Source organism: Spermophilus citellus, assembly GCF_964194105.1.
Source record: "Spermophilus citellus genome assembly, chromosome: 10".
Lineage (NCBI taxonomy): Eukaryota > Metazoa > Chordata > Mammalia > Rodentia > Sciuridae > Spermophilus > Spermophilus citellus.
Genome location: NC_138197.1, coordinates 117,255,500 through 117,277,750, shown reverse-complemented (window position 1 = coordinate 117,277,750; position 22,251 = coordinate 117,255,500). Strand labels below are relative to the sequence as shown.

Genomic DNA, 22,251 nt, shown 5'->3' with positions numbered 1-22,251 from the left:
AGAGGAAATTCAACTTCCTCAAGTCTCCATGGACAGAGGAAAGAAAAGAGAACACATTGGATTAATGATTTCACATTAATTTTGGTTGGATACATTGTCACTTTATTCTATTTCCATTTACTGAGCAGAAATCCTCTTATAGACTGCACAGGCAAATCAATAAAGAGAGGATGAACTGTCCACTTGGGCATTTCTGGCCTTGACTTGTCAGGATAATATCTGGACTTTTACATAGAAGGTTGTACTGAGACTGAGCTTGGGTACCTCTTTCAATACTGGTTCACGGCTGGTGAGGTTTTTGGAAAAGCAGCTGGAGAGGCCTGGCAATGCAGTACTAGCACATGGGTAGGCTTGCCGCCGCTGCCTGGCTTCCCAAGGTGCATCTTAGGAAGCGTCTGCTTAACCCTTTTGACCTGGTTTTCTCAGCTGTAAAGGGAAGATAATCGTACCCACCTTATGAGTGGTGATGATTAGAAAAAAGGCCCTATGCACAGGGCCTTCTTCCTAACATGCTGACCTGTCAGTGGACCTTTATAAATTATATGCAAAGACTCCATATGCAGAGTCCCAACTCAGATACTGCAGATTGTACCCTCAGGAAGATGAAAAGAGTCTTTTCCCTTGAACTCTAAAATCCAAGGTGGAGTTTGCCCTCATGAAAACTTGATCATGGCTGGGCGTGGTGGCACACACTTGTAATACTAGCAGCTTGGGAGGCTGAGGCAGGAGGATCAAGTTCAAAGCCAGCCTCAGTAATTTAGCAAGACCCTAAACAACTTAGTGAGATCCTATCTAAAAATAAAATATAAAAAAGAGCTGGGGGTGGGGGTGTGGCTAAGTGGATAAGGTCCCCTGGGTTCAATCCGCTGTACCAAAAAGGGAAACTTGATCATATTGAATGAAAGGAAACATGTGTACTTTAAAGACAACTTCTTTGCCAGGCATGGTGGCATATGTCTGTAATCCCAGCTGGTTGGAGACTGAGGCAGGAGGATTGCAAGTTCAAAGCCTGCCTCAGCAATTTAGCAAGGCCCTAAGCAACTTAGGCCCTTTCTCAAAATAAACAAATAAAACAGGTCTGGGGACATGGTTCAGTGGTTAGGCACCCCTGTATTCATTCAGTCCTTGGTACCAAAATAAATAAATACATACAACTATTTTTCCCCAGACTAAATTAGTCTCATTTTTCTAACAAATAACGTTTTCAGAAATGGTTTGTCTAGAGAGAAACTACAGATAAAATTTTGATATTTTTGTTGTGTATGCGTGTGTGTGTGTGTGTGTGTGTGTGTTTAATGGAGGCAGCACACACACCTCTACATGGCAATAAATGAAGCCCTCTTCCTGGACTTCCTGGATAACAGAAAATAGAAAGCTTATATTTCTTTTCTTTTCTTTCTTTTTTTCTTAGAGCAAAGTTCACCACATTTATAGCTTCTCCCTGGATAGGAGTTAGAGATCTTTGCAAGTTAATATGATTCTTTCAGGACACAGGACTATAATTTGGGGCACAGCCCAAATACCTTGCAAGAGTCCAAAGACTTGGAACAACTTACATATATTAATTTTTAAAAAATGGGAATGGAAAAATACAAGCCATTTTGTCATTTTGCTTGTATGCTCACCTGCTGTGATTGTGATGCACTGAATATACAATGCAATAGGGCCTGGCACTCACTCTGTCAAGTATCACAAAGGATAGAAGTCTGGCAGTGGTGGGCGAAGGGGAAAGCCGGGAGTAGAAATGAGACTTTAGTGGTAAGCTGCCCACAGTAATCAGATTTTACTCTATAATCACATCTTCTACGGATATATTTGTACTATTTTGTGGTGGGAAAAAAAGGCAGAAGGAGGATGATAAATCTTCCTTCTTTATTGGATAGTTAATTTATAATGCCTATAAGCCATCGCAAAGACAAGGTCCAAAGCATTATTTAATAGATGAACTAGATGGATAAGAAGAATTTTTATTCCAAAAATACAAGTCTAAAATATTTGAGTGTGCTTTGGGAAGTCAGGTGACATTTTGAAATGAGGATACTGGGAAAAAAAAAAGAAGATGACGACATTTTATTTCTCTGCCTGTTTAGAAACTTCAGAATTTTTAATTAATTTATCTTTAAAGTAGATTTGTTTCAGGCATGCTTTTATGGAACTATAAAATTAAATATAATTTAACATAGATGAAATTAAAAGCTAAAATTAAATATCCATATTTGGTATGATGGGAGAGATTGAGAATGCTAGATGTCAAGTCTTTCATTGCTGGGGTAGTATCAAGATCAGAGTCAGAGACGTGTCCTTCAATTTGGAATACCAGAGCTAACAGCAAAGGGACAGATCCTCTTTATCATCTCAGTCAGTCAGTTATGGGACAAAGCCTAGATTTAAAATTGAAGCAAAATTTTCTACTTAACTACATTTTAAAATTTACACAAGACTTTGGGCTTCAGAAAGTCACATCAGTTCAGTGGGGTTCATAACTTAGTGCTATATGGCAAGCAATGGAGCCTGTTTAAGAGGCCATTCTAGATCAATATGTCATATCACCGTTGTTGGGATGTGGTTTTCCTTTATTTGTCACACAGTCTTCCAGTGCCCTCCAACGCCTGAATTCTCCCACAATTGTAACTTATGCACTTGAATGAGCATCTACTTTCTCAGGCTAAAGATCAGGTTTAGTAAGCTGTTCTTCCAGCTCTGAAAACAAGGACTTCCCAAGTTTTTATTCATACAAGACGTCTCCTCTGCACACGTGGAGAATGAATGGTCATGTGTTCATGTTCTACTCTGCTTCCCTCCTCTTGGTTCCTATTCCAAATCATGTCCCCTATTTCTTCTTCTATCATAAAACTTATTAAGTTGTAATGAACCCTCACTGCCTCTGATGCATCAGGTCCTCCTTCTTTCCCTATCAGCTGTAAAGAGGTTTCCCATACCTTCCACTCTACGGTCATGGTTTGTAAATTGTGGTCCCGGACCAGCGACATCTGCATCAGTTGGGATTTTGATAGAAATGCAAATTATCAACCTATACTTTAAATCTATTGAATCATAAATTCTGGATATGGATCCAGTGATCTGTTTTTAAAAGTCCTCTTATAATCCTGACGCACAATGAGAAAAACCTCTATGGAGACAGCTGTCATGGAGATAATCAACATTTTCTAAATATCCCTAGTAGATTCTCAGCTCTCCTCATTCAGAAGCTGAAGACTGCACTTCCTTATGGAAACTCATTCCTAGTGCCTTTGATAGTGCCCATTCTTTGTTCTCCTTCTATTCTCAAATTGTTCTTTCTCAACCTCCTCTCTCCTCTTGTTCTCTTAACATAGTCTTGCCAAGGAATTGCTATTAGTCTTCTTCATTCTTTATATCCATTACCAGGAAATTCCATACCCTCCTCTGGCTAAGGTCATGACTTTAATGCCACTGATTTCCAAATTAGATTCTTCTTGCTTTGACTGCTTTGCCATCAGTTCCAAAGGCCTCCAGGACACTAGCACATCAAAGACCTTCTGTGAATTATAATGCAGAATTACTAAAAGAAAAATCACCATCTTCCTTACCACATCTCCATTTCTGATGGATTTCCATTCTTATGTTACCTTCAAGAATATTTTCATAATCACTTAACTGTGAAAACCTCCTTCTTCCCAACTTTCAATGTTTCAATGCTGGCTAAGTGCTAAAATCTTTTGCCTATAATGTTACAATCTCACTCACATCTTTTGCATTTTTTGCTCTGTAGATTAATTTTTGTCTCCAGTTTTGACAGAACTATGACCAACGAGAAGAAAAGCTAGAGAGAGAAAAATTGTGGCTTCGTTTAAGGAAGAACTTTCTGACTGTCAGAACTGCTCGTGGATGGCTAGGAGAATTCCCATCTGCAGAGATGTTCAAACATGGACTGATGAGTGATTGGGCTTGAAGACATTGACATTCCATAAAACTTTGAGATTCTGTTTCTTGTTATCACCATTTTCTTTCAAGCACTCATTTTCTATTCATCCCTCTTTCATTGTTTAGGCAAATGTTTCTGTTCTAAGTGTATCTGACACTTTAGGCAGATGTGGTTTTTCTATGTTTCTTTTATGATTTCTTTTCTCTCTTCTCCATTTCTCATGCATGTATATGGAGATTCATGAATTCATTCACCCCACCTACTACATTTGAGGTACAGAAAATATAGAATTGAATGGCCATCCTTGCCTTTAAAAACCGTATAAATGGGGAGATGGATTCCACATCATAGAGTACAGCACAAGGTGGTGATGGGGCCATTGGGTGCCAATGGGACAACAGAAAAGAGGCATCATATACCCTGGTCAAAAATCCCAAATGCATAGACAGAGTTTTGAGGACAGAGTAGATGCTACTTTAGTGAACAAGTTGGGAAAGGGCTACCAAGAAGCACCATATAAGCAAAGATATGTAAACCCCAGTAAGCATAATGTCTTTGGAAACTATGAGTAGTTAAGAGTGGTGGGAAGGAAAATATGGGTGAAGGCAATTTATCAAGTGCTGTGTTTAAGTAAATCTTTTAAGTTTATTTTCATTACTGTAGAGCAATCACCATGAGATTAGATCAGATTTGCTACTTGAGGAAGATGACTACAGTTTGGAAGAGGGTCAGAACAGAAGCAGGAAGATAAATCAATGTGAAATAGGCAATGGTAGTGGGAATGAAGGGTGATGGAATAGATTTGAGAAGTTTTCATGGGAGAGCATATACAGAACCTGAGAGGCTAATTGAGTGAGGGGTGGGGGTAGAACATCTAGAGTGACCCTGAGGTTTAAATTGTATAATTGTTCAAATAGTGGAGCCTGTATAGAAAATATAAATGGAGAGTATATGGAATATAAATGGAATACAAATTACCATGTGGCACGTAAAATCAGAACTTTCCAGAGAGTTAGTAGACTAGTTACAGGACAGAAGAAAGGAGAAACAGCCTAGATAGGTAATAATTCAGAAGCAGAAAGGGAATAGGAGGTATGTAAAGACACAAAATAATTCTTATGAATATTCTAAATAATAATCACTAATAGATACCATTTTTGAACAACTACTATATGCTAGGCATCAAACCTCATATTAACCCTATAGGGTAGAAATTAGTATCTTCATTTTATAAGTGTGGAAACAGGCTCAGAGATGTGAAGTAACTTGCCCAAGGCCATACAGTGCTAATGTAGGTTTTATGATCCCAAAGGAGGTGATCTGTCCCACACATACTGATTCTACTGAGTAAAGGTTACTTGGCACACTTGGACAAGGGTAAGGCCCACCCTCCATTCCTTTCAGAATTTGGAATAGATTTCATCAACAGATTGAAACAATATCTGCATGGACTTGATATTTCCATTGTGCTCTCAGAGTTGGGAGGAACTTCTGTTCACCTTGTGTTTCTTCCAGGTGTTATTTGATTTGGGTTTTCATTCCCACCATCTACAGTTAGTCAAACCCTTAATTTAATGGGAATGTACAGATTAATGTGTCATGTGGATCAGAGGTTTTCAAAACATGGTCTAGGATCAGCAGCATTAGCCTCAGCTACGAACCTGTTAGAAAAATTCTTTGGTCCCACCACAGACCTGAAGAATCAGGAACTTGGGGTGGGCTGGGGGCTCAAAATTTGTGTTTTAATAGGTGATTCTGATGCTAGTTGAAGTTTGAGAACTTTGTACCAGGCTGTTACAGAATATCATTACATGAAAAGGCACTAATCTGAATTGTGGTAAATACAAATGCATGTCTACTGCCTAATGAAAGAAGAACTGCTAATAAGATTGTTGCATAGAAAAATTTTGAGAAACTACAACATTTGAGGTGTTTTTTTTTTTTAATGTTAATTCTTACACCATACCACACCGAGTACATGTTCCCTGGAGAAAACCCACAAAACCACATCAATTACTCTTTTACTTACCACTCTGCATAGCATATGAATGGAGTGAACCTGAATCCCAGATCTCACAGAACTGAACTAACCATAGGATTTTCAGAGAAATTCTATGAATCCCTGGTTTAATCATCAACTCAACTCAGGGTGAATAGAAATATAAGGGCAATTAAGATTTTTTAAATTAAATTTACCAATGATCACCATGAAATCCAATTAAGGGACAGTATTGTTCCTTTTTTCCTTGGCCTCTCATAAAACAAGGAAAAACAAACTTGAGTAGGATACAAAGTACCATAAATTAAATCTTCATTCAGTTCATGCGCGCGCGCCCTCCCCCCCCCTCTCTCTCTCCAATAGAGAGGGTTAGAAGAGCTCCCAAGTTCCCAAATAAGGTTATACATTTGCATATTTTATTAACACAATGTTACTAACAGGGAAGGACCTCACCCATTCGGGGGGCGGGGGGAGCAGCCATTAGCTTTGTAAAAAGGTGACTATCTATACTTGAAGCTTTCTGGGAGGGAGGGATTTATATGAAAACAAAATACAAAAAATAAAAAACTTCCAGGCCAAAGATGCTCTAAATACCTGGGATTTTTTGCAATTTGTCCAACAAAATGGGCTTAAAAGCAGCACAACACACCTAGGGATGAATTGCATCCTCTCAAGTGTGAAGGGGTCATGGAGAAGCCTCTGAGAGGGGGACATTGTCATCTTTGTATGTGTGGAGGGGGTGTCTAACCCCAAAAAGCTGTTTTTGGACCATGCATGGCAGTATTTTCCCATGTGACATCTTTCTAGGTTTGTAGCTCCTTGTCATTGTTGGAGTACACAGGCCAGCAGACAGACAAACGCCCATCGTGACAGAACATGCTACTAACCTGCTCATGAACTTGTACCGGCGGGGCAGGTAATAGATTTTTCTCCTGGAAGAACAGCAAAAATGAAGCCAGTCGAGAAGAAAACCCATCGTCAGTTACAGTTTGAACTAGCAAGGAAGGAAAGGAGATTGAAGATAGAAGCCTGTAAGAGGTGAAGAAGAAAAAACTAAAAAGAGATTAACAGTGAGAAATGTAGTAGGAACATGGGGCATGCGTTTTTGAGTTATGAAATCTTAAGAGGCACTTTCATTGCTCCTTCTCCCTTTCCTTATTACTATAATTATTTTATGGTTGCCTTTTCCCTACAAAACATGTGCACAGAGATGATTTGGAACAGATGCTATTTGCACAGATTTGGCTGAGATCAGCTTTTTTTCTGGGGAAACACAGAGATGGATACATAATTTAATGGGCACACTATTGTATTAAATCCATGTTGGTATAGCTTTTAAGTTTATAGAACACTTTACTCATGATTTAGATTGGGGTAATATGAGAAATTTATATTTCACAACTAGTATGAGAAGGACACTAATTTATCAGAATCAACACACACTTGAAAATAACCACCTGGGGCATACTGACTGACCCCTGGCTCTTATTAAAGGTGAATTGAGCAGATAAAACCAAGAGATTCTATAAAAACAATTTTAAAAATCAATTTTGTAAGGATCTCTTATGTTGCTGTATATTTACATTTTTTAAATCTTAAAAAACAATCATTGTGGTTGTAGAGAAGAATATATGTGTTAGATGTGTTATTACAGTGAAATTTCTTTTCAATATTTCAGGCTTCAATTGATGAAGTAGTAATGAAACTGTTGTGGCTTATATGTATTCTGAACTATAACTGAGCTTTTTCAATTTTGGAAGAGGGGAAATTTATATGTTATAAAACATTTGTCATAGTTGTGACAATAACTATAGGGACAATAAAAAGATCAGTGGTTGCCACAGGTTTGGGCCAAGGATGAAGGAAGGAATAGATGAAGTTCAGGAGATTTTTAGGATATTGTTTGCCTTGTTATATTGTAATGGGAGCTACATGGTGGTATGCATGTATCAAAACCCAAAGAACTGTAACAAATGAGTGAACCTTAAACAAACTATGGACTTCAGTTAATAATTAGGAATCAGCATTGGTCCATTAATTGTAACAAATATACTACACTAATGTAAGATGATTATAAGGAAATTGTGAGGTGAGGAGGTTTATATGGGTATGTTCTACATTGTATGCTCAATATACTGTAAACCTGTAAGTGCTCTAAAAATAAAGTTTATTAACATTTTAAAGCTATATCCATAGACATAAGTATTTAAGAAGCAGGTATTATTGGCAATTTCCCCTAAGAAGCCAATTCTTCAATTTCTTTTAAAACATTGTTGGGTAAAATATCCAACCTGAGATTCAGAATTATAGTCCTCAGAAAATAATAAAAACAAATACAATTCTCTGGGACACTGAAATTATGTCAAATTGATGTTTGTATATTTTATTGAAATACAGCAGGAAAATTCCTCCTTTGGAAATGCAATTATCTCCTTAGGCTAGAGTTACATATTTGAAACCATGGACAAGATAATAGCAGAAATTTTAAATGCATCAGATTGTAACAAATGAAGCTTTGCTTAAGTAAAATCACATCAATGTTAATGAGGCCAATTAGTGCCACACACAATATTTTTTTTCTAACATTGTTTTTCTTCAGGAATCCTGACATCTACAAGAAAATTATTATTTGCATTCATTTTCAGTTTGTTTGCTTGGATAATATTCTCTTAATGCTGTTTCAGAAAGGTATTCATGCTGCTTAGAGGTGGCACTTTTCTGCTACCTAATGGGCATGCAGAAATTGTTCCTATGATGAGCCAGTCCTTTCAGATGTGAATCCTTGCGGTACTAAGGGTTGCTTTGCACAAACATTGCTCAAGTTTTCAGTTTTTTTTTTTTTTTACATTCTTCATTACAGGAGTGTTTGGCAGAAGGTCTTGTGAAATTTAGACTGAGGAAGGCATTTCAATTTCTGTAAGCTTATTTTGTTGCAGTTTTTTCCCCTTTTGGCTCTTCAGCTAATATGGTATTAATCCATATTAGATAGTTATGATACCATTGATAAATAACTGGATTTAACTATTTTAGTATAGAAGTTTTTAATATTTTTTCTCAGTGCATGTATGATTTTTTAAAAAAATTTTTTGAGTGTAAAGATTTCCTTTTTAACACTTTAAATAGAAAAATAAATCATAAGATCAAAACTATGTTTATCTATTTTGAAAATTTTGCCTCCAGGAAAATAGATGCTAGTCCCAGTCTTTATTCTTACTTGATATTAGGACATAAAGACTAATAAACAATGAGAATAAGATGCATGTGGGAGATACATTACAGGCCTATGAATGGAAATTGTTCTTCTCTCAACATGTCTTTAGTTTCTCTCTGTCTCTGTGAATATAACTGATTCTTTGTCTCCATAACTTTCCACAGTCCATTAAGAGCTATTTGTAAAACTTGTACCAGTTTGCCTAATTCCTGTACATGACTTGGACTTACTGACAAAACGCAACCCAAAGTACTTAACTCAACTTTGGAACTGTCCTTGGTATTGAATTGCTCTTCCTCGTTTAGCAGATTCCATTCTGAATCCCCTCACTGGTACACACATATCTTGGCATTTAAAATTTCAGGTTTAATATCTTATTTTATTTCCATCTAGCAAATGAAAATCAATTTTTTCTTAACCTATAGGGAAAGTAATGATATTCACTGTGAGATGAAGGTAAATAATCCTCTCAAATACCTCCGCAATCCACACAGAGTATATTCTATTTCCCTTGGAACAAATATCCACACTTGTGTTTGCACAGTATTTATGATGTCTTAAATTTAAAAGTAGGTTATTTAAAAAATAGATCACATTTTCATGAAATTCCTTGACCTTGTTTATCTGGAAGCAGATTTTAATGTTTTTTCTGGAAGGGACTAGTCAGTAAGGAGCATGTGCCTAGAGTCTGGCTGTTTAAAGCAGCAATTCATAGGACTCCCAGAAGTAGCACTTTTAAAATGAAAATTTCTCTTGGAAAATGCTTTTTTTAATCACAGGCACTTGAAATATCCACCTGCCAGGGACTGAATTATCCAGAAATTGTCACCAAAAGCCATGAAATCATTACTGGCCATGAAAACTTATTTGTATTTCCTAAACATTTGAAGAATTTTCTCCTTGAATAACTTTCTAGTCTGCACTTCAGTTTTATTTGTTCTGAGAGAAGAGAATATTAGGTGTACAGTGCAGCAGCAGGAGTGGGGGGAAATACATTTACACCTACCTGAAAGGCATCCTTACATTCATTTGTTCTGCATATCTTCCAAGAACTTCCCATGGGGCATGCAACTTCACAAAGATAATGTCACTATTTATTAGAGAGGACTGAAATAGAAAAAAGAATCTAAATTGAAACGCATATCCAAATCTCCCACAGTTTAAATTGAGTCAGAACTCAGAACACATGAACTTGAATGGAGTTTATGATTTGGGGCATTCTTCAGCTTTGAGTCAGCCCCTTAAATGTGCATATATTCAGTCAACAAATATCCCATTGTGTCAGGTACTGGAGGCCCAGCTGTGAACAAGAGAGACAGACAGAAGGCATTTATATTCTACAAAAAGTATTAGAAAAGACGATGGGAAAAGTCAAGTTTAAAAGAAAAATTCAGATAAAGATGGGGGTTCTGAAGATAAAGGACTGAGAGGAAGAGTTATGGGGAGGAGAGCACTTTGGACAAGGAGTCAAGGAAAGGCCTCTCTGTGGAGGTGACCTTCAAGCTGAGACCCAAAGGAATATGGGACACATGTTCTGGGTGCTGAGGGAGTGAGCCAGGGAATTGCTCAGAGTGTCCAAGGGGCAGAAAAGAAAGAAGCATGGCGGCGGTGCACGAGGTAGGGAGAGAAGGGGCTGGAAGAGTGAGCAGAAACAGAGCAGGCAGCACTTCTTAGGCCACTGGGCTTTATTTTCAGAACTCAGGGAGTTTCTAAAGTGTTCAAAGATCACTGGGGCTTCTTTATGGAGAATAACTTATAAGGGGGAGTTGTACAGAAAACAAGAGGAGAAAAACTCTCAATCATCCAAGTGAAAGTCAAGTTAGTGGAGGTGGAGATGGAGGGACCAGTGAGACGTGTGATTTGAATCTGGGCTGGAGTTGGATTAGGCAAAGCTTTTGCAAGGGGCTGTGCTCTTTGGCCCAAAGCGTTTGCCTCCTTTGGGGCTTTTTATCAACACGGAATTTGGAAAACGGAAGCAAACTAGGACTTTATACCCTGATAACCATCCAAGAGGTTTTGGTCTCTGCCCCTGGCAGGAGGGACATGAAGAAACAATTAGGAAATTTCTTTTTTGGTGCCACCAACCAGGGGAAGAGGTGGATTGTGGAAGGAGAAGGAGGCAACAGTGAGCTAAACCAGTCTAGATTACTAAAGTGGCTGCATATTTCTCCAGATCTTTCCCATATAGACCATGAGGCCTATTGGAATAAAGGTCACTTAAATTTTTACAATTTAGGACTGTCTTTTTTTTTGTTTTTTGCATAGTTGACAAAAATAGGTGTTCAACTTTGTGGTCTCACTGGCGCAAATCTGCACTCCAAGGATATTTTTTTTAAATTGCAGATGATATGCAATTGTAATTCATGTCTAATACTTTAATTCATCTTCTTCTTGCTGGGTTTATAAATGCAGTACTTAATTTATACAAGCTAATCAAGATATTATGCAAATCAAACTGGTATCAACTACAGTGTTAGAGACTGGTGTGATGCTGAAATTCTGATGGGTAGAAAAGCCACAGCCCATGTCCATAGTAGTAGTGGGCACCCTCTGATATTGGTCTAAAATTTTTCTGGCTTCAAGCTGAAATGAGGTTTTTACTTTTCAGCTTGGGACAAGTAGTGTACTGAATACATCCTTTTTGAGGACAAGAAATGGTCTGTAATTCCAATCCTAGCACAGTGCCTAATACAGAAGAAACATATACCAATATTTGTATGTAATCTATGAATGTGGTTAACAATATGTGAACAGTCAGACCTGGCCCAGATGAATGCTGTTGAGTCCTGTGAAACAGAAGTGACTGTCACTGAAGCCAACATAACAGGTTATGATGAATGAGGCATCTGCTCAAAAAATGGACAAGCCAGCAACAACTGAACCAAGTACTTTGTCTCTGTAAAACTGGTTTTTTGTTCAGTAAATTACTACATTCAATTCTCCTTACACAGGTGCTTCAAGTTAAGTGGTCAAGGGGGCACAGATGAGCTCCTGGGCTTCAGCGCCCATAAAGAACATATAAATACACACACACACAAACACACACACACACACACACACACACACGTGCACACACCACCACTGATGCCTTGGTGATCTCCAATGATCCCCTAGCTTAAAAGAAGCATTTGGCTTTGGAAAATACCAAATACACAATTTTCAAAGTTACAAGGCAAAAGGAAGAATAAATAGAAATATATTTCCCCAAAATTGTTTACATTAAATAACAAACAAAAAAGAGTTGTTTTTGTGGCTTCTTCAATTGGAAATTTTAATCAAGGTGGTAGAATTCTTTAAATTCACCTAGGTCTAGAATTTGGATCTGGAATGTTCCTTAGAAGCTCCTGTGTTGAAGTTTTTGTCTCTAACATTTGACAAAGTTGGGAGGTAATGGAACCCTTAGGGCATGGGGCCTATTGGAATAAAGTTAGGTCATTGTGTTCTTGAAGGGATCTTTGAGATGCTGGCCCTTCCTGTCTCTCTTTTGCTTTCTGGCTGACATGGAGCAGCTTTGCCCTCCCACTTGCTCCCCCTCATGATGTGCTGCCTCATCATAAGCTCAAAAGCAATAGAATCAACCTTCCATGGGCTGAAACCATGCACCAAAATAAACCCTTCCTCCTTTAAAGCTGATTATCTTAGATATTTTGTCATAGCCACACAAAGCTGACTAACACACTAGATTTCCTTTAAGTTTTTTTTCATCTGGCTTTGAAAGAATAAAATTGTGTAACAAAAGAAGACAAAACATAGGAATGTGATTGACTGAAAATCTGACTGATTGAAAAAAAAGCAAACAAACCTGGATATACAGCAGAATATACTTCTTAGAGTATAATCTCTCCATGGATTTACTGTGACTGCTAGTTCTACAGAAAATAAACATTCTAGTGGAAAAAAATTATCATTTTAGACATTCTCCAAGAATGTATGAAAACATTAAAGAAAATACATTAAAATATTCCACTTAAGGGACATTTTAAATGCCACATTTCTATGTGTGGAAAAGCCAAGTTCATTATCTTGAACACATACTGTGTCAACTAAAATTCTAACATGGGATCCCCTATTTTCTGCATAAAAGCACACTTTATTTTTATTTATTCAGCCTCACATAAAGAACTTCATTTGCCTTATTCAATTATAATGACAAAAATTATGCCATCATTTTACTTATTTATAGTGCTTTGTAATTGTCAAAGCACTTTCACATGTTGCCTTGCTTTATTCCCAAAGTTGTGAGGAAGGCTTTCCTTCGATGTCTTAGAGGAGGAGAGAGAGACAGGATAAATGACTTGCTTGTGGCCACTCTGAATGTTTGTCCCAGACAGAGATGATTCCACACCCACATGCATTAGTCAGCTTTTCGCAACGGTGACAAATACCTGAGAAAAGCAGTTCAGAGGGGGAAGAGAGATTTTTTTTGGCTCACAAGTTTCAGTGCATGGTCATCTGGCTCCACAGCAGAAACACCATGGCAGAAGGGTTTGGTGGAGCAAAGCTTCTCACCTCATGACAGCTGGGATGCAGAGGGAGAAGAGGCTGCAGACAAGATCTTTCCTTCCAGAGCACACCCCTAGTGACCTCCTTCCTCCAAGGAGGTCCCACCTACTGGGAAGTTTCACTACCTCCCAATAATGTCATCAATCTATTAATCCACCAATGGATGAGTTCATTGTGAGGTCAGAGACCAATCACTTCCAATCACTTCCCAAAAGGCCCACCTCTGAACACTGCTGCACTGGGGACCAAGCTTTCAAAACACATGACTTTGAGGGTCATTATATCCAAACTGTAACATCACGTCTTTTGATGGATTTGTGAGTTTTATCTAATAACTTCTGAGATAAGTCTATAAACATGCATTTTAAATGCTTAAATTCTCTGAATTGTTCCATTACCAGATTATATAAACTAATCTTAAGAGAATTTCATATTTTAGAAAACAAAGCAACAAAACAGGATACTCTTGTAGTACAAAGCAAATTTAAGCTACTCACAAACTGGGATTAGATTGGGGGCTAGTAATTTATTTTTATAATCTTGAGAAAAAAAAGTTAAATGAATTCCCTTGAATGATATGATTCATTAGGGGTGTGTGTGTGTGTGTGTGTGTGTGTGTGCGCGCGCGCAGGTGCATACGTATGCATGTGCACATGGATGCATGCACATACATGTGTGTGTGTCCTTTTTACATGTGTGTGGGAAAAATTTAAGGTGTGGAGCTTATTATTCATATTAAAAATTTCAAGGAGGAACTGAGAAGGTATGGCCTATTGCTTGTTACTGCACACTGTCTGAACTTCAGCCCTGAAAAATAAATGTAAAACAGATGATTACTAATTACATGGCCCATGTATCATTTTTTTTCTTTACTGCTAAATGATTACACTGCTGTTTCTAAATAGGTCTTTTCTTGCTGTTAAGAATCCCTTTCCACATAAATCCAAGTGTGCAAGTGCCAAAGTGAAGAGAAATAAAAATCACTTTTATGAAACACAGAGCTATTTCATTAACATACTGCAATAAAAGTCCTTTAGGTTAGAACCCTGGGAAAAGAAAAATGACAATTTAGTGAAGTTTGGAAAAAATATGCATAGACTAATGGGCAGAGAAATTTACAAATAGCTTGGAAACTATCTGAAACAGAAAATATTTCCTCTTTCTTTAATTCAACAAGAATATATTGACACCTTCTATGTGCTACATGCTAGAAATACAAAGTTATATAAATCACAGTCCTCACCTTGATATGTAACAATTTCATAAAGAAAGGTTAGATAAGACAATAATTTGAAAAGAGAAAAAAATGGCACACCATAAGCAAATTAAACCAATTAAAAGATATATATATATATATATATATATATATATATATATATATATATATATAGTGTGTGTGTGTGTGTGTGTGTGTATGAATCATGAAATCACATTTCACATTCGTGGTTTCCTGATTTTTGGAACCATACATTGAGAACAGGAAATTGAGGGAGACTGAGTTTGGGAATGGAGGTAAGGAGGCTGATCATGAACCCAGCTATGAAAATGTTAAAAATTTCAATGAGAAGATATCATGCAGTAGTTTAATAAATGAGTCTGCAGCAGTCTGGGACAGAGATACAAAGTAAATGTGGCTGGGATACAAGTGGTATTTAAAGGGCTGGTTGGGATTATGTGGAAGAAAGTATTGGTACAGAGCCAGCTGGGCAGCTGTAGTACGGGCGCCATTTAAGATGCCAATTCTGAGGTTGGAAAGCACATATACAAGTTCATATTCTTGTTAACCTCTGTGATCTTCATAAGCCATTTGACCCCTCTATGCCTCAGTGTATTCAATTGTAAAATGAGAAATGATAGCAACACCTATTTGGCTGAATGGTATTAAATGGCACAACATAGGTAAGGTTCTTGTAGAACACCTAAAAATATGTTCGTTCTCATTATGTCCAGGTGAGACCACACCATGTATATGTGATGGGAAGAGCACAACATTCTTACTCATCCAACTTACAACCTGGGAAGGTGGAAAATAGGGGACCAATATCTGGGAATGGTTTACTAATCTTTAGCTACAAGCCTCAACCAGAAGAAATCCTGAGAATAAATCCCCAATTCCTTACACTAGACCCTTCAGGATTCTCAGGGCTTCCTAACAGGTTCTTTATGACAGTTTCCTATATCCATTCAATAGCACTCAAAACATTCATTAGCTCACTACAATGCATCGGGGATTCTGTTAGGTACTGAATATACCACGGTAAACAAAATTTACAATCTAGAGAGCAAGAGAGAAACATTAAGCAACACATGAATGTATGGCTTAAAATTACATTTGAGAGCCCTTGCTTTAGACTGGCTGGTTGCTCTCTAAAGACAAAGATTCAAGATGGTATTAGCCATGGGAAGAGCAAAATGAAAAGCATTCCAAACAGAAGGGACAGCAAAGACAAAGGCTCAGAGACTGTACCAGGACCTAAAAGGCCAAGGAGTCAGGACATTGTATAGTGAGAGCTACCTGAGAGATGGCTAGAGAGGAGGATTGGGAACAGACCTTGCCAGTCAAGAAATCATGAGGCAGAGAATATTTTATTTTCTAAGTCTCACAGAAAATCATGAATGGGAGGGATCACTTGTTTTTGAAGTGTGTGCTGACTATTTTGTGGAGAGTGATTCAGAGGGAGTACAGGAGTGAAAATATGAACAAGAAAGTTGTCTCAGTAGGTCAGGTGAGACAAGATGGTGACAGGAAACAGTGGATGCAGAAAGAAGAGGAGAAATGAATAAATTTGAGGTTTATTGGAGGTAGATTTTGAAGTCACATGGAATTGACCAAGTGAGAAAGATGAGAAAAAAAATCCAGTGTTTAGAATGATGTACAGGTGGTTTTCCCTGGAAACTGGATGGTTTCCCTGGAAATGAGGTGGCAGGTGGAGGGGCTGAAACCATTCAGCCTGTACCAAGCTTATGTAGGTGGCAAAACAACTGGAAATCACAGTGGTCTTTGCAGATGACCATGTGTCTTGTTATACAAGTTGTAAGGTAGCATTCACTCACTTGCCCATTCATCAATCCCGCAAACCTTACTGAGAGCCTACAATGTGCCAGGGGCTGTTCTGGGTGCTAGGAATCCAGCTTTGAACAAAGCAGACCAAACCCTTGCTGTCCCAGAACTCAAGCTCTGTTGGAGTGACAGGCTGTCAACAGACATAAAATATTCCTGATGGTGTGCTTTGAAGAACAGAGAGGGTAAGGAAATAGTACTAGTGGGGAGGAAATGGCACTGCAGATAGAGTGGTGTGGATAGGCCTTTTGATAAGGTGATATTTGAATAGAAATTAGAAGAAGGCTGTCTCATCACACAGGGAGAGAACATTCTAGGATAAGAGAAAAGTAAAAGGCAAAGGCCCCAAGGCATAAATATGCTTGGTGTTTTAATTCACTGAGCATAAAGGGAAAAATACATGTAGGCACTTGCATCTCTGGTCTGTATTCCCTAAGGTAACCACCTGGATATCACGTTCTCACAACTCTGCTATTATAAGAACAAAGCAAAACCTTCAAAATCTGGGGTGAAAAGGAGATATTAACTTCCAACTGGGAACTCAGACAAGCCTCTTGGATGACAAAAATCACAGTGAAATGAGCAAAGAGAAGTGGTAAAGGCAGGAGAAGCCACGCAGTGCTACTGTGCATTAGTGTTTTAGAGCTTTTACATATATTAAATCATTTCATCTTCACACTACCTATGAGGTGGGCACTATTCTTATCCTAAGCTATCACAGATGAGGAACTAATGCACACAGAAGTGTGGTGCTTTGGCTGAGGTCACAAAGTGAATAAGGAATGGAGTCTAGATTCTTATCAATGCACTTGGCTTCAAAGTTGGTCCTCCACAAGAAGAAAGCTGAGGTTCACCTGAATTTTGCATTTTCACATTTTGCTCATCTACTTGATTCCATTGGCATTTTATCCTTTGGAGAAATGATTGGTGACATATTGAAATTCAAAGCAGAGCATATACAGTCCCCTCTAAACATCCTACAAGGAATTTAAGGCCAGTGGTAAAATGCAATCTTCAAGTCTGGTCCTGCCACTCACTAACAGGTATTTCTGGGTACACTGCAATTCCTGAGGCTCAGTTTCTACATTTGTTAAGTGGGGGGAAATACCTACCTTGCCAGGTTGTTCTGAAGCTGGTACGGTAGTATGGTAATAAGTCTAAGAAGTGAGACTGTGTCCTTCTTCCCCCAGTTACAGAATGCTTGCTGGACATTCTGGTAACCATAGGTGATGCTGTGATTTACTGATGTGTATGGAATCTAGTCTATAAAACTTGGAGAAATGTACTTTCCTGGAGGATTGAAGATCTGGAAGAAATCACTAAGCAATTTCCACTCCTCTCAGGGTGCTACTATCTTACCAGCTGTGTGTCACTGGGCAAATGACTTGCACTTTTCTGAGCTTCAGTTTTCTCTGAAAAATGAAGACATATGTTTCCCAAAAGGCTTTATTTTCCCTTTCCTTTCCTTTTCTGTTATTCTTGATTCTCTTAGAGATACATCAGAGTTTGTTACAAAAAAAAAAACAAAACTCTGTAGCTGATTCCAAGCAATCTTACAATTTTCTCTCTGTAGCACTCCCTCCCCCCCTCTCCCCCCCTCTGTGTGTGTCACACACACACACACACACACACACACACACACACACACATATACCCCTAATGTGTTGTGGTGGTGAGAAACCTCTGAAGTATTGCACTGTCCTAAATGGTCATAATATTTATACCTTTAAGATGATATTAGCATCAGTCACTAGAAATAGATCTGTGAAATGGCCTCCCCAAGGACTAGGCTCTAATATCATTTTACTTGTTATCCCTGGAAGATCTCATCCCTTCCCAAAGATTTGAGACGTCACCTATAATAATCCGATGTTTCCCAAAATTCTTATCTTTGTCCTAGACTGCTCTTCCAAGTTCCAGGTTGTCATAGCCTAAGTCCTTGGTTGTTTCACTGGTACAGACTTAATATGTCCCAAATGGATCCACTTCTTGGCAAAACTGCTCCTTCCAATGGCTCCTCTCAAAGGCTCCTCTCAAATTCAGGAAATGGTAGAATCTTCCACCCCAAAGGCTCAGGTGCCAAAGTCATACTTGACTTTTTTTTCCTTATGTTACATCAAATTAATCTCCAAGCCTTATTTATCCTACTTTTTACATTTATTTTGACTCTGCCTACTTCTCTATCTGCTGCCACCAAACTCCAAGTCCCCATCAGCCGTCTCCTTGAATATTGTAACACAATCATAGCTGGGCTCTCTCATTTCATCCTTGCCTGTGTATTCTCATTGATGTCAGAGATATCTTTAAAAATGCATTGTGAGCTGGTTTCCAGTGGCTCTCTGGAAAACTAGTAACACAGCTAATGCATTCTCTGGAGACTCCTTATCTCAGGCCATTTTCCCTATCTCTCTGGGCCCCAGACACACTGGTTTCTTTCTTCTTCTTTCCAAATTTCCAAGCCCCGAGTTGTCTCAGAGTCTTCTTACATGCTGGTTCTCTTCCAGATAAATTCACACTCCTTTAAGTCTCAGGTTGTGAGGCATGGGCTTCTAAGAGAACCCCCACACACAGAAACACTGAATAAGCCCCTGTGTGCTGGGGTGTGGGTGGAATCTATGAATATGAAGGTTATCACTACTGTCATTAGGATACTACTCAGTTGACTGAATTCATCAAAACTGATTATCCTGGATTGCCTTGAACTGATCAGATGAGTCCTTAAAAGAGAGCCCAGAGATCAGAGGGATTCTCCAACTGGTTTGAAAGCAAGAAGCTGTCATATTATAAGAGGCCCTGTGAGGGGGAGGGAACATGGCCGCCGACGAGGAAGCAGTAACTCTAATGTCTCCACATTAACGAGATCAAAAAGACCCTTTGGAACAGTGGCAGTCTTCACACTGAGTAACTCCTAGCAAAATTCCATGAAGAGGGGTCCTGCCGGGATCTGCATCAAATAAATTTATAGGAATAAACAGTAACTCAGCAGTCAATCAGAACAAGAAGCAACATGAGCAGCTTCAAGAAACAAGGAAGAAAAGGAGTACAAACAATGCAGGATAGCCTAAATATTCAGGAGGACCTAGAGTCATCAGAAAAATGGTCATATAAAGACGTCAAGGAACACCTTAGACAGATGGAATGGAACATCAAAGAGGATACAAGACAGCAAATTCAAGCAGCGAAAGAACACATTGAGAATGAGTTACATAAACACCTAAAAGAAGAAGTTAAGCATCTTTATCAGGAGATAGAGATTATAAAGAATAATCAAACAATAATTCTAGAAATGAAGGAAACGATAAACCAGATTAAAAACTCAATTGAGAGTATCACTAACAGAGTGGAACAAGTAGAAACCAGAACGTCAGATAATGAAGACAAAATATACCATCTTGAAAAGAGTCTAGCCAACTCAGAAAGGCTGGTAAAAAATCACGAGAAAAACATCCAAGAGATTTGGGATAACATGAAGAAACCAAACTTACGAGTCATCGGGATAGAAGAAGGTACAGAGATTCACACCAAGGGAATGAGAAACCTGCTGAATGAAATAATTACAGAAAACTTTCCAGAAATAAAAAAGGAAACAGATATACAAATTGAAGATGCATACAGGACACCGAGCACACAAAATCACAGTAGACCAACGCCAAGACACATTGTTATGAAGATATCTAATATACAGAACAAAGAGAAAATATTAAAAGCTACAAGAGAAAGGAGACAGATTACATTTAGGGGTAAACCAATACGGTTAACAACGGACTTTTCATCACAGACACTGAAAGCAAGAAGGTCATGGAACAATGTATTTCAAACACTGAAAGACATTGGATGCCAACCAAGAATTCTGTATCCAGCAAAACTAAGCTTCAGGTATGACAACGAAATAAAGATCTTTCATGATAAACAAAAGTTAAAAGAATTTGCAGCCAGAAAACCTGCATTGCAAAGCATTTTGAGCAAAACAATACACGAGGAAGAAATGAAAAACAATAACCAAAACCATCAGTGGGAAGTGCCTCAGTAAAGACAGAGGGCGAGGGGAAAGATAATCATGGAGAAACAAACTAAATATTTTTTTTTAATTAAAAAAAAAGGATAAACAATCAAACATAGATGGAAGTTCAAACCATATATCAATAGTAACTCTGAATGTTAATGGCCTAAACTCTCCAATAAAGTGACATAGGCTGGTATCATGGATTAAAAAACAAATCCAACAATATGCTGCCTCCAGGAGACACATCTGATTGGAAAAGACATACACAGGCTGAAGGTGAAAGGATGGGAAAAAATATACCACGCACACAGTTCTCGTAAGCAAGCAGGAGTGGCCATCCTCATATCGAATAAAATTGACGTCAAGACTAAGTTAATCAAAAGGGATAAGGAAGGACATTATATACTGTTAAAAGGAACCATTCACCAACAAGACATAACAATTATCAATATTTATGCACCAAACAATGGTGCTGCGACATTCATAAAACAAATTCTCCTCAAGTTCAAGAATCAAATAGACCACAACACAATAATTATGGGTGACTTCAACACACCTCTCTCACCATTGGACAGATCCTCCAAACAAAAATTGAATAAAGAAACTATAGAACTCAATATCACAATCAACAACCTAGACTTAACTGACATATATAGAATATATCAACCATCATCAAATGGATATACTTTTTTCTCAGCAGCACATGGATCCTTCTCAAAAATAGACCATATATTATGCCATAGGGCAACCCTCAGTAAATATAAAGGGGTGGAGATAATACCATGCATTTTATCTGATCATAATGGAATGAAATTGGAAATCAATGATAAAAGAAGGAAGGAAAAATCCTACATCACATGGAAAATGAACAATATGTTACTGAATGATCAATGGGTTACAGAAGACATAAAGGAGGAAATCAAAAAATTCTTAGAGATAAATGAAAATACAGACACAACATATCGGAATCTATGGGACACAATGAAAGCAGTTTTAAGAGGAAAATTCATCGCCTGGTGGTCATTCCTCAAAAAAAGAAAAAACCTACAAATAAATGAACTCACACTTCATCTCAAAGCCCTAGAAAAGGAAGAGCAAAACAACAGCAAATGTAGCAGAAGGCTAGAAATAATTAAAATTAGAGTGGAAATCAATGAAATTGAAACAAAAGAAACTATTGAAAAAATTAACAAAACTAAAAGTTGGTTTTTCGAAAAAATAAATAAGATCGACAGACCTTTAGCCATGCTAACGAAGAGAAGAAGAGAGAGAACTCAAATTACTAACATACAGGATGAAAAAGGCAATATCACAACAGATGCTACAGAAATACAGAAGACAATAAGAAATTATTTTGAAAACCTATATTCCAACAAAATAGAAGATAGTGAAGACATCGATAAATTTCTTAAGTCATATGATTTTCCCAGACTGAGTCAGGAGGATACACACAATTTGAACAGACCAATATCAATGGATGAAATTGAAGAAGCCATCAAAAGACTACCAACCAAGAAAAGCCCAGGACCGGATGGGTATACAGCGGAGTTTTACAAAACCTTTAAAGAAG

General features: G+C 38.0%; 1 protein-coding gene across 1 annotated transcript in view; it reads right to left on the bottom strand.

Moving 5' to 3' along the window:
• Positions 1–22,251, bottom strand: part of ANO4 (anoctamin 4) — a 333,674-nt gene that overhangs the window by 136,828 nt on the left and 174,595 nt on the right. The window contains exons 6-7 of the mRNA XM_081311559.1: positions 10,121–10,221; positions 6,791–6,835 (exon numbers count right to left, since the gene is read on the bottom strand). Coding sequence (XP_081167685.1) covers positions 6,791–6,835; positions 10,121–10,221 — 146 coding nt within the window. The remainder of the gene's footprint in view (positions 1–6,790; positions 6,836–10,120; positions 10,222–22,251) is intronic.